Here is a 13,989-nt window from a genome sequence, read left to right on the forward strand (position 1 = left end):
TTCAGAACACCTTCTTCTTTTGGCTTGCACAATACTACATTTTCTTAGTTTTCTTCCTACCAGATTGAGGCTACTCCTCAAATCTCCTTTGCTCCCATTAAATGCTTGGGTGCTCCAGGGCTCTGTCCTGGCATTCCTTTGATATCTGGTTCTTGCTCTAGAAATTTTACTTAATCCCATAGCTTAAAATTATTACTTATGTGCTCTAATTCCCCAAAATGTAACTTTCAGAACTAATGATCTCCTGAAACACCAGGTTTGTGTACTAACTGCCTAGATGACATTTTCAGATGCTTCTCTAATAAGCAGTTTATGTCTAAAACAGAATTATTTCCTGCCCCACACTTATTCCATTCCTACTTTTCTTTTAGTTCAGTAAATGGCCCCACCATTTACTTAGCTGCTCAAGGCAAAAATATAAACTTCTCAAATTGTTCTTTCTCCTTCACGACATCCAATCCATTGGCAAGTCATACAGAATCTACCTCCCAAACATACCAGAATCCATCCATTTCTACCACTACCATCACCATCTCTTTTAAGATAAGATTCCTGGGGGCGCCTGGGTGGCTCAGTCGTTAAGCGTCTGCCTTCAGCTCAGGTCATGATCCCAGGGTCCTGGGATCGAGCCCCACATCGGGCTCCCTGCTCGGCGGGAAGCCTGCTTCTCCCTCTCCCACTCCCCCTGCTTGTGTTCCTACTCTGGCTATCTCTCTGTCAAACAAATAAATAAAATCTTAAAAAAACAAAAAACAAAGGATAGACTCCTGGACAGACTCCCTACCTCTACTCCTGTCCCCCTAAAATCCACTGTCCAAAGAGCAACCAAAATAACATCATTTTACTCCCCTGATGTCAGTGGCTTCCCATCACACTTAAGACAAAAATCTAAACCTCATTCGTTTTAAAAGTCTTAAATGAGATAACCTCTGCTAATCTCTTACCTCAACTGTATCACCCTTCCCCTTGCCCATTAATTATACTCCTGCCACACTGCATTTCCTTCAGTTCCTCAAACACACCTGTCATGCTACCACCTTAAAGTTTTCACACTAGGAGTTTCCTCAGTTGGAATGCTTTTGCTCCTTTTGGAATAGCTAGCTCCTCCTTTGTTCAGTTTAAATGTCCTCACCTCAACAAGGCATTCCTTTAACACCCAATACCACCACCAAAGCAAGTGCCTTGTCTGTCTTGTCCACCATTCTAGATCCCACATTTAGAACTGTGCCTGGCTGCCTAACGGGTACTCAATAAACAATGAATTCCTACAGTAACATTATTACTGCACAACAGCATTACAAAAACAAGTATTTCTCAAGGACACATAGCTAGTAAATAGTATTATTTCTTCAATTCAAAAGGATCTTACATGACATGTAAGGATCAACCGTGATAATCAATTATAGTTATCAAACATCTATGAAAAAGTAGTTTGTTGGGTTAATGAAACATAAGACGGGTGCCTGGGTGGCTCAGTCGTTAAGCGTCTGCCTTCGGCTCAGGTCATGATCCCAGGGTCCTGGGATCGAGCCCCACATCAGGCTTCCTGCTCAGCGGGAAGCCTGCTTCTCCCTCTCCCACTCCCCCTGCTTGTGTTCCCTCTCTCGCTGTATCTCTCTGAATCAAATAAATAAATGAAATCTTAAAAAAAAAAAAAAAATAACACTATGAAAAATTAAATTTACAAAGACTAATGAATGCTCTTTAGTACTTTTGCTTCAAAAAATAACATAGTTTTGATAAGTGTATAACTTTCACAATAAATTATAATCAGATTTGCTAACTAAAATGCATTTATACATACATCTCTTGGAAAAACTGTGAAAATAAAATACATAAAAAGGTAAATCTCACCAGAGTTAATTTTGGCCTGTAACCACTTTTTCATACATTCTTGGTGGACATACTGCAAACTTCCTGTGCACTTGCATGGCTCTATTAGCAAGTTAGATGATGATGCAGCTGCCATCTGACAAATTCTACATAAGTCACCTTCTTCTTCTTCGGAGTCCTCTAAAAGGAGGCTAGAAAAGAAGGAAAGTTTTATAAATAGCTATGATAACTCATCCTGGTTGGTCATTTCCAATCATACCTAATCTCAAACAATGTCTTTGTTATTTCTACTCATGTTCTGAGTAGAAGAAAGCAAAAAACCTTAAAAAACAGCGACCACCATAAAAAAACCAGTTTAATAAGAATGAAAATTACAGTATTTTAAAGGTAAATGAAACAGGGTATCTCCTATTATCTTCAAATGCTTTTAAGTAATTTTGCCTTCGATATCACACTTTAAGTTCCTTATTTTTCATGATCACTTTACAAACATCCCTAAGAGATTTTATTTTTTACAGTATCACAGACTACTTCAAATTCCAATAGTATAAAGGAATATACGTATATACTTATCACTTTTCTCCCCCACTCCTAAAAAAAACTCTTAGGACAACTTCAATAAATTAAATAATGACCTGTGTTTTTTTCATTTACATGCTATCAGAACCACATATATTTAAACTGATAAGACTTTTTGTATTAAATCACAGTAAAAAACAATAGGTTTTTAAATTCTCCATTTCCCCCACCTGCTGCAATGTTATTCAGTCATCCTGACTCTTACAAGTGCAGGCTTTTAAAGTGTGAAGCCTTTCCATTAACCTATGTTCTCTATTTAATAGGCCAACATGTACTGCTTAATTTAAATGCAAAATGATAGCTGTGTGTGTGTATGTGTGTGTGTAATTTTTTTGTTAAAATCCCTATTACTTTAGTCCACTGCTGGCATGAAAGAGGTACTCAGTAAATTAAAACAACTGAATGCTTAAACTGCTACTGAAATACAAGTGGATTATACAGGTTCCTAATGAATTTAGCAAAAGATGTGTGGAAAGAGGATTAGATGCACAACGACTAAGTGACTATCATGCTCTGGCTGAACCAGAGATATAACCTCAAGCATAAATATTTATGTTTTACCTTCAGATTAAACCTTCTTTGGCTTATAGTTTCAATTATTTTTTACTTGGGGGGTTCAATTTTTTAGATTCTTATTAATTTACCTGCAGAGTGTCTTAAAATCTTCATGTATGAGCAAAATATATAATAAAGGAATACACATACAGTCTCTATGACAAAATAACCAACAAATGCTGCTTTATAAACTATCTAGCCAGACAGGGTGGTACTGGCTTAATTTGTTTCTCTCTGGAAATTACTAAACTAACGCTTTGCTCTACTTATACCACTGCACTCAAATTAACCTAACTTTGAACACAGGAAATATAATAGTTACTAAATTCCTCAGCAGACAGCTTGTAATCAGAGGGAGTTGCTATAATGACATTAAAGCTAACACTACCAGGGCAGTGAATCTTTCTCCAAGGAAAAACAGCACACTTTAAGTGTAGGAAAATAGTCCCATGGTACAATCTGTCCTACATAAGGAAAAAACGGAATGTTGTGGCCTCATGTCCAACATCTCAGTTCCCTTTGTCCCCAGAGTTAGATTTGAAAGTATTTCTTCTTAAAAAAAAAAAATCTAAAACGACAGTAACAACTATGCTTCCCAACAATTCCATTACAATAGGGCTTTATGAACGAGAAAAAAACAAAAACACAAAACACCCCACAGCCTTCGAACCAAGTCTTTTCTTCCTACAAGTTTATTTTACATGTACTATCCTAATCTGCTTTATCAGGAAAATTATTTTTTATAAAAATTATCTTAATAGTCGGAAAAACTAAGTACACTAACATGACAAAATAATCAAGTTGGGACTAAAATCTCTGATTTTTCAACTTTTCCCTCTTACCAGAGATTTTTAAGCAATCTTCAACTCTACAAAGATACATTTACATAAAAAGATTCTAAGTCCTGAATTTAAACTAGTATTTCTATCAAATATTCACAATATACAAAGAATATTCAATATATGCCTGGACTTCAAAAAAAATAATTTGGGTAAATGATTTTACCTCATTCCGAAAAAGAGTCTGAGATAAGAAATACAAATAAATGGTAAATAAATCTCAGTAAACGCTAAGACAGATTGTTTTGATAACCCATAACCACTGGAGCCCCTTTACCAATCCCATTTAATCTACCAAGGAACAGGTAAGAGATTAAGATTTTTGTCTTTTTGTGCATCTGTACCAAAAGCTGGTTAAAAATAATCTTTAGATTATTTCTTGATGCAATCTATACTCCCAGTGCCTACCTTATTAATTGTCATCCATTTCCTTCGAGAATCTAACATCTTAGTGGATATAAATTTTAAGGAAAAGAAAACTCAGATACCAATGTTATGAGAAACCGTTTCTAGAAAAGGACTTCTTCCTCTGATCTGCTCTTCGCTTTAAGAACTTAGGACAGGTATTCAAATTTACCTCTCTTTTATTTTCTGCAGTCTTTCTGGGTCTCTCGAAGGTGCACTTTTAGTTTTATCACTTTTTCCATCAGATGAACTCCAACCTGAAGGAATAATATCTACAGTAATCATGACATTGTCAGTCAAATTATTTCCAAGTGCTGGGGGGACTGCAAATCGAAATAAGGAACCAGGAAGGACCCCTGTTATTCCTGTATTTCTTCCACTGTGGGCTGAATCTGATGTGGAGCCACCTGTAGCAGCATTACTTGAAGCTGCAGATGCTTGCGATCTGTTGGCAGTAGCCCCAAGGGGATCACTCTGTGCTTCAAGGTGAACCACTTCATTTGATTCTCTTCTAAAAATATGATGAGATCTAGGTGGTGTATCAGAGGTAGGTATCCTTGAAGATTCATCTCGTCCCTCTCGTCTCCTTCTAGAGAACAAAGGTGTGCATCTATTTCTAAGTGAGGAAGATAACCATGGTCCTGTATTTCTACCTTCAGGTTCTTGGTTAAAATTTTCTGAATCTGGCTCAGAGCTATGATTTTGGCTAAGAGAGGACAAACCCCATCTTCGCCTAAGAAATCGAAATCCCTGAGAAGCTTCAGATGCCCTATTATCGGGAACATCAGAAGTTGATGCTGCATTGCTACGAGACTGTGAAGCTGTCAAGATTCTTGGAGACACATAAGAATTTTCAGAACTCAATGATCTTGTATTCAAGGAATCCTGGCTAGATCTTCGTGAAAAAAAGGTAGATGACATACTAGAAGCTATACGCGACAGCAATCTCCTGGTTGAACGTCTACCTTCGTTGTCAGAAGATTCTTGAAATGATCTTTGAGATGAACCAACCCTATCTGAACTGCTTGAGGTTTCATCTCTATTTGAAATATAAGAAAATCCAGGTTGTGTACTGCTTTGGGAAGATTCCAATTCTCTTGGAGAAAAATTTGATCTTAGAGAATTTCTACTAGAGTCCCTAGAACATGGTATGGTCTGATGTTCAGAAGGCATTTGGTGGTTTGTGGATGATGTATTCAACTGTAAAGTGCTCACTGAGTTATCTTTTGGTCTTGCTCCCTGTGAATATGAAGAAGGAACTCTGTCTTGAACATCTATTTTTGAAAGAAAAGAAAGATACCAATTACGTGAAAAAATTTGAGCATTATTAAATGTGCATTTATTAACTAATTACTGTAAACTGAAATACTGGATTCAAACCAAATACTGCTATATTATAAATACACAGCTTAACTCTTATTACAGGAAAAAAACATAAATATATTTCTTTCTATACCTTTGATAAAATCCAGTACACTGTAAACTGAAAAGAAAGAAATGTGTCACAGCTTATGAAATAAACATCTAAATCTACTAACTTGTTGAAAGTATAACAGTCTGAATTTGTTAATCAGAAATTGATATGATAGGATAATATCTAAACGGACAAGGAATTTTAAATGGGCCAAATAATTCACTGTAAATGACTCTCACAACAAATAAAGGCAAAATAATCCTAGGGAGAGTGTTTTGGAGATTCTTCTCACTCTGTAATTAGCATAAAACTTACTTCACACAAATATTATCATCCTTAGAATTTTATGGCAAACAGCTAAAACTTTCTCCAATCTTTTTTCTTTCAAATTAAGAGCAGTGGATGTTATCTCTGGTTACTCATCAGACATACCTCTACTTGCTGGGAGCTGAATCAGAATAGGGCCCTGGTAGCTGCAATTTTGAAAAGTATACTACTGGTGGTTCAAATCTTGAAATGGGATGAGAAATACTTTTGCCTTCCTTTATAAGGAATACTCATCCATACACCTACTTAAGAGTGAGACTGCTACTGCACTAACACAGGGAGCTTCGTGAAGGGATAAACTTAGTGGCCAAATCTATTCTATCCTATACTTGCAGACCTCCAAGCATAGATGGTATTGATACTATATATTACAGCTCCTCCATCTGAAGCCAAGCAAATAAAAAGATGTTTTCACTGTCTTAAGCAAAGTCTTGCCCCAATAAGCTTATTTAAAATAACCTACACCTTTAAGAACATATGTATTTTCTTCTATGTAAATCAAACTCCACTTTTGCCTGCTAGATCTGCCAATTTCAAAAAGCACTTTCTGTTTTTCAGTATTTCTGTTTCATAGTATTTAATTTTGAAAACCTTAAGCTTAATGTACACTGACAGAAACAGTGTGGGTCTTTATTGCAACTGAATGAAAATAAAGGCACATTCACGTTAAACAAAAGAATTCTAAATTATGCCAACATGTTGATTTCAAGCTTTAGTTAGGTCAGAATTTTTTTCAGTAGATACAGTAGGTATTATGTATGTTGTGTCTCTTATGACTTTCTTAGTAACTTTTTTTATAGCTTGCTTTATTGTTAAGACTACATTACATAATACATATAACATAAAAAGTATGTATCAACTGTTTTATGTTTTTGGTAAGGCTTCCAGTCAGCAGTACGGTTTGAGTACTGAAATTTTTGGGGATTCAGAAGTTATACATAGATGTTTCAAGTGCCAGTACTGGAGGACGGGGGGAGGTAGGTATCGGTTCCCTCACCCCTGCATTGTTCAAGGGTAAATGTATAAGGCAAATGATATTAGGGTATACAAAAATTACTTAGTATAATTTATTTTATTTTATTTTTAAAGATTTCATTTATTTATTTGACAGAGAGAGACACAGCTAGAGAGGGAACACAAGCAGGGGGAGTGGGAGGGAGAAGCAGGCTTCCCGCTGAGCAGGGAGCCCGATGCGGGGCTCAATCCCAGGACCCTGGGATCATGACCTGAGCTGAAGGCAGACGCTTAACGACTAAGCCACCCAGGCACCCCTATTTAGTATAATTTAGAACATATGCATTCGTTTTTTTTTTTTTTTAAGATTTTATTTATTTATTTGAGAGACAGAATGAGAGATAACACGAGAGGGAAGAGGGTCAGAGGGAGAAGCAGACTCCCCGCTGAGCAGGGAGCCCGACATGGGATTCGATCCCGGGACTCCAGGATCATGACCTGAGCCAAAGGCAGTCGCTTAACCAACTGAGCCACCCAGGCGCCCTAGAACATATGCATTCTTCAAAGGAAAAGCATAAGTAAGAAAATTATAGGTAGACAGAACCTAGATACCAATGTACATCTATTTTAAACTTTTTATTTTTTTTTAAAACGTAACAAGGTACTAGAATACATTATTAAGCTATTTTGAAATCTTCACAAGATGCACTTCATGTATTCATCTGTACTGTGATTTTAATGACACACAGAAAGAGAGAAATATAACGTTATTAGATAAGTTACACGTAACAATACAACTTATACTTACATGATGAAGTTGTGAAATCACCACTTCGGTGACTATAATCCATAAGATTACTAATGGAAGAATCTGCTCTTCTCTCTAAATCTCTTCTCTCTCTCATTAAGTCAGTTCCAAATGATCCAAGTACCATTGATGAAGATCTGGGAACTTGATTATGTCTCCATGAAGAATCTTAAAATAATTGAAGACATTTTAATTCAGAGAAAGCTTTCAAGGTTTCTGATGACAAATCTTCAGTATTACACAGGGAGGTTATTGTGATTTATTATAGGAATCTTCAAGGTTACACAGTTACAATGAGAAGCAAAATTCAGCAAAACATAAAATTATTCATTAATGAACTCATCACTTATAAAATTATTTCCTACTCAGAAACACATTCTTCTCTAACATTAAAACCTACCACCCATCTATGATGCCAATGTCTCAGTCACTTTCTAGAACATCTGACCACACAGTGTAAACATAATGTAAAATAACTATAGAAAAAAAATGCAAAGCCTGCCAAAGATGCAGAATTTCCTGAAAAGTCAATGAAAGTGATGCTGGAGAGAACAGCCAAAATCAAAATCAAGCCATCTCAAAATGGAAAATGTTTTACTATAGATACTGACAATATTTTATCAGAAATATTATCATTGACATCGCACTTGGTTCACTCTTATTCTAAGAATTAAAGTACTGTTGCAATCATAATCTTTTTAAATGAAATCATACCTGACAAAAATCTCACAACCTTGCCCCTATTTACCTTGAAAATTTTGGTTCTTCCTTTCCTAGTCCCAATAGCCTTATTGATTCCTCCTCATTAAGGGAAATGGCCCAGGGTATTTAATGCTATGCCTTCACAGAGTAGAAGAGACCAAAAATATCTGTTGTTTCTCTACAGTGTTAAGGACAATCTGCTCTTACCCATCACACTACTCTTAATATTCTTCAGATGGGCAGTGTCTTTCCCAAGGAGGTCCTGTCTATCAAAATAGAAAGGAATCACTTACACTAATTCAACTGATAATACATAAGCATTTCACGAATTTTATCTTCCAACTGTGTCATCACAAATTCTGTCTCATCTTAAAACTATTTCAGGCATTCCCTGGTGTTTCATTTGAAGAGGAATGTAAGTGGGGAGGGAACCTCTTGCTCTCTCAAGAAAAAGAAAGAGCTTTTCAATTTGTGCAACAAATGTGTGTCTGTGAGTACAAAATACCATGTATGGAGCTTTATGGATAAGACACCTAAATCCCAGAATGGTTAAGTGACTTGTCCAATGCCATATAGCTAGTTAGATGGCTAAAATGCCCACATTCAGATTCCTTATATAGAACTCCTACTAAAATACCAACTATTTTTGTTTAAAGAATTTCTGTTTCTGAAAAATAAGTATAGACCACAACACTTGCAAAAGATATGCTTAGGATAGGAAATACTAATATATATAAGTAAATGTGCCTTTCTAGTGTAACAATTAAAAAACTGACTTCTTATATAAAACCGGCAAAATACATGTCACTTTTACCAATTTGATTACCATGCATATCAGCTATTCTAATTAATCAAAATATGCTAATCCTGTTTGTGTAGAATATTTGTATCAAATTTAGAAAAATCCAAAACGAAGAGTTTATTTCAGTTGCAGCACTAACTTAAGATGTGAGAAACTCTACTACATTTGACCCACTATGTTACATGCATTCTACTTGCTTAATACCACTATGTCTTGGAAAAAGGGCTTTAGTCCAAACTGCATATACAGTGACTCTTACACAGATTTAACTCTTACCTGATACTGCATTTAAACCATGTCCAATATTTCTCCCGACTGAGGTAGATGTACAGTTTGTGCAGGAAAGTTTAGGTCTTTTTGAATCATGATCCCGTTGCTGGTTTTGTGATCTTGATCGTGCTCCCTGAGTTATCTCAGATTCACTATACCACGTAGACTGAAATGGTGATGCAGATGCTGATGCTGATGTAGACTGTTAAGTTTTTTAAAACAAAAAAAGTGTTCTAATGAAACAACAGAATGCTTGCATTCAGTCTATTAAATTTAATCCCCAATTTCATTCATTCCTCATAAGCACAAATTGTTCTACCATGAAGGTTTTTCATAGTCTTTGTTCCTTTCTACCCACATGCCCCTTTACTTTATACTGTAATTGTACTTTGCTGGGTAATCAATCTGATTTAGATTAAATCTTCCATGTAACTGTATATAATCACTTGGTTAGAAACAAGTGAAGAGCAAAAATCTTATAATCATTTGTTTTCTTGGTTTAATATTTCAAACTCCTGAGGAACTGGTTTCCTTTCCTAAAGGAATAAGAAAAGCACTAATATATAAACATTATGAAAACTATAAAAACAGGATTTTTCTTTTAAGATTTTATTTGTTAGAGAGGGAGAGAGAGAGAAAGAGACTGAGCAAACTGGGGGAGCGGCAAGCAGAGGGAGAAGCAGACTCCCCGCTGAGCAAGGAGCCCAATGTGGGACTCAATTCTAGGACCCTGGGATCATGACCTGAGCCTAAGGCAGATGCTTAACCGTCTGAGCCACCCAGGCTTTCCCCCAAAAAAGGTTTTTCAAATAATAAAAAATTCATCCTGGATCTAATGCCCATTCTCAGAAATACAGTCATGTATCACTAATAAATGGTATTTTTTTTTAAATTCTGATTTGAAAGTTTTTCATCAGTGAAGCAAGAAACATAAATGAGTACATATTAAACACAGTATATATTAAAACTCTTAACTCAAGGTTTTCTCCTTTAACACGTTAAGTATACACAAATAACCCGTAACACAAAAATCACTCAGAACGTACAAACTATTTTACTTCCCCCTAATTCTTTAATTGGTTAAGCAATTTAGTCAATATAAGGCATAAAAAGGATAAGGATTAGTTTGTTCCCTTAAAAATGTAGGTTTAAAATATAAGAACACAATACTTCAACCATAATTGTTCAAAGTATCTTTTTCTTTAATGCTTCAAGAAGCATACCGCATGCTTTCAGGGAACTATATTAGTTCACGGTAACTCTACAGAATAAACCTTGCACACATAGAAAAGCAGTCAAGATGCAAAGCTGAATAAGGAGAAGTGGGCCAGATCAGGATTTCATTCATCCCTTAAACAGAGGATATTTTGCCCAATGAATGTGGCTTCAGCTTAGTACAAACTTGGTCGCACAAGCCTTCCACACCAAGTCCTCCACAGAGCGTCAATCAATCAACTGGAGTAACATTAGAGATGAAATTCATTACATATTTCAAAACCCATCCATCGTATGTGCCATAATTAGGGTATTAGCGATCATGTGCTATAGGCCAGTGATTCTAAGACCTCTGAATTTCAGAGACCAAAATAAAAACGTTTCAATGTAAAATTTAGAAAGAATTACCGCTTTTGACAAGTAAATGAAAATTGCAAATACCATCTAATCCCATCCCCTGTTTTTAAAAGGGGCATTTTAGGGGCACCTGGGTGGCTCAGTCCTTAAGCGTCTGCCTTCAGCTCAGGTCATGATCCCAGGGTCCTGGGATCGAGCCCCACATCAGGCTCCCTGCTCCATGGGAAGCCTGCTTCTCCATCTCCCACTCCCCCTGCTTGTGTTCCCTCTCTCGCTGTGTCTCTGTTAAATAAATAAATAAAATCTTTAAAAAATAAAAATAAAATAAAAGGGGCATTTTATATGCTCCCAAAACATGACGGATTTAACAGAATAAAACAGACTTTTAAAATGAATAAACTTCATTTGCACAAAATCTTTTCCTTATTTTTGTTTTGCATGGACCAAACAAACTGTTACTGAATAGCACTTATGTAAATATAACTTTGGGAATTACTGAATGAGTAAATACCATCAGATCAACTACTTCTTAAAAAGATCCTTAGAGCGTTGCAGAAGATGAAAAAAATGGAATAGAAAGTATAAAGTCATTGAAATAGCAGGAAATAAGTCCTTGTGACAAAATGGGAACAGAGAGTAATTGTAAGACATAAAAACTCATCAAATTTAGAGATACAGAAAAATGAACAAAAAGTCTAAAATCAATCCAGTTTTCAGGAATTGGCTATTGATGGGAAAAGATGCACTCACTGTTAACAATTTTCATGACTCAACTCTAAAATGCAGCCCATATGCCATCCCGGAAACAAAATGCTTGTTAATACATGGAAAGGAAAAATAAAGGTTCTGACCAGTATTTCTGCTGGCTTAAGCTCAAAATCAAAACCCTTTTTTTAGCTCCTACCAATTTGGTTCACTGTTCAAGTATCTTTGGTCTGAATCATTTACTTTTTACCATTTCTAAATTATTTTAACAATCAAATAAAAAGGTTTTTGTTTTTTTTTTTAGGGAAAGAAAGATTTCAGTCCTACCTCACTCCCTAACCTCCAGGGAAGAGAAAGGGAGGGGTTGAAGGTTTAAGCAGCCAATGGCCAATGACTTAGTCAATATGACTATATAATGAAGCCTCCATAAAAACCCAAAGGACACTTGGGTGGCTCAGTCAGTTGAGCATCTGACTCTTGGTTTCAGCTCAGATCATGATCTCATGGGTCATATAGTAAAAAATTATCTACTACCGCACAGTTAACAAATTGTCTTCCCTTGTGACTGAGAACTTTTAAGATCTTCTCTCTCACCAGCTTGCAAATATACAGCTAGGCATTATTAACTATCATCACCGTACTGCTCATTAAATCCTCAGGACCATTTTATAACTGGAAGTTTATACCTTTTGACCCCCTTCATCCATTTTGCCCAACCCTACCCCCTGAATCTGGCAACCACCATTTTGTTCTATCTATAAATTCAGACATTTATTTATTTTGCAGGGCGGGCGCAAGAGAGAAACTCTCAAACAAGTTCCACACTCAGCACAGAGCCAGACACAGGGCTCAATCTCAGGATCCCGAGTTGTGACCTGAGCCAAAATCAAGAGTTGGATGCTTAACCAACAGAGCCACCCAGGCATCCCCAGAGTTTTCTTTAGATTCCACATATAAGTGAGATCATTAGGGATTTGTTTTTGCCTGACGTACTTCATCTGGCATAATGCTGTCACAAATGGTAGGATATGTCATTTTTATGCTGAACTGTGTTCCACTGTATACACATATATACATTGTCTTTACCCATTTATCAATGGACTTAGGATGTTTCCAAGTCTTGGCTCTTGTAAATAATGCTGCAATGAACATGCAATTGTAGATATCTTTCTGAATTAGTGTCTTTCCTTTCTTCAGAGAGATATACAGAAGTGGAAATGTTAGATCATATGGTAGTTGTATTTTTAATCTTCTGAGGAACCTTCCCCTACTGTTTGTCATAGTGACTGACTGCACCAATTTATGTTTCCACGAACAGTGCAGGAGGGTTCTCTTTTCTCCATACCCTAGCCAACACTTGCTATTTCTTTTTGATAGCTATTCTAACAGGTGTGAGGTGATGTCAGTGTCTTCCCTGATTAGTGATGCTGAACACCTGTTCATGTACCTACTGGCCATTAATGTCGTCTCTGGAAAAATGTCCATTCAGATCCCCTGCCCATTTTTTAAAATAATTATTTAAAAATTTTATTTATTTTGAGGGCTGAGGGGCAGAGGGAGAAGTGAGATTCTCCAGCAGACTCCCCGCTGAGCGTGGAGCCCAACATGGGGCTCAATCTCACAACCCTGAGATCATGACCTGAGTTGAAATCAAGAGTCAGATGCTTAACCAACTGAGCCATCCAAGTGCCAACCCCTGCCCATTAAATTTTTAATCAGATTTTTTTTTTGCCACATAGCTATATGACTGTCTCTTTATGTGTTAGAGATTAAACCCTTACCAGGTGTATGATTTGCACATATTTTCTCCTGTTTGGTAGGTTGCCTTATTTTGTTTTGATGATTTCCTTTGCTATGCAGAAGCTTTTCAGTTTGATGCTGTCCCATTTGTTTACTATTGTTTTGACTGCCTTTGCTTTCAGTGTGAAATCGGAAAAATTACCACCAAGACCCATCAAGGATCTTACCACCTCAATCTTCTAGGAGTTTTATGGTTTCAGGTCTTATGTTCAAATCTTTAATCCACTGAATTGATTTTGTGTATTGTGTAAGACAGTGGCCCAGTTTCATTCTTTTACATATGGGTTTCCAGTTTTCCCAACACCATTTACTGAAGAGACTCTCCGTTCCACACTGTATTTTCTTAGCTCCACTGTGGTCAATTAATTGACCAAATATGTGTAGGTTTATTTCTGGGCTCTTTATTGCATTCCATTGATCTATT

General features: G+C 36.4%; 1 protein-coding gene across 10 annotated transcripts in view; it reads right to left on the reverse strand.

Moving 5' to 3' along the window:
* MARCHF7 (membrane associated ring-CH-type finger 7) overlaps nucleotides 1-13,989 on the reverse strand; it is a 70,070-nt gene that overhangs the window by 31,747 nt on the left and 24,334 nt on the right. For all 10 annotated transcript variants that reach the window (XR_003610789.2, XM_088021681.1, XM_028113109.2 and 7 more), the window contains 4 exons: nucleotides 9,495-9,690; nucleotides 7,715-7,882; nucleotides 4,384-5,485; nucleotides 1,855-2,024 (listed from right to left, as the gene is read on the reverse strand). Coding sequence is in view for 9 of the 10 variants with exons in the window: in XM_088021681.1 (XP_087877807.1) it covers nucleotides 1,855-2,024; nucleotides 4,384-5,485; nucleotides 7,715-7,882; nucleotides 9,495-9,690 (1,636 nt within the window). In the remaining variant the exon portion in view is untranslated. The remainder of the gene's footprint in view (nucleotides 1-1,854; nucleotides 2,025-4,383; nucleotides 5,486-7,714; nucleotides 7,883-9,494; nucleotides 9,691-13,989) is intronic.

The sequence above is a fragment of the Eumetopias jubatus genome, unplaced genomic scaffold, assembly GCF_037043125.1.
Source record: "Eumetopias jubatus isolate StellerSeaLion01/CBP00866 unplaced genomic scaffold, mEumJub1_p1.0 scaffold_3, whole genome shotgun sequence".
Classification (NCBI taxonomy): Eukaryota; Metazoa; Chordata; class Mammalia; order Carnivora; family Otariidae; genus Eumetopias; species Eumetopias jubatus.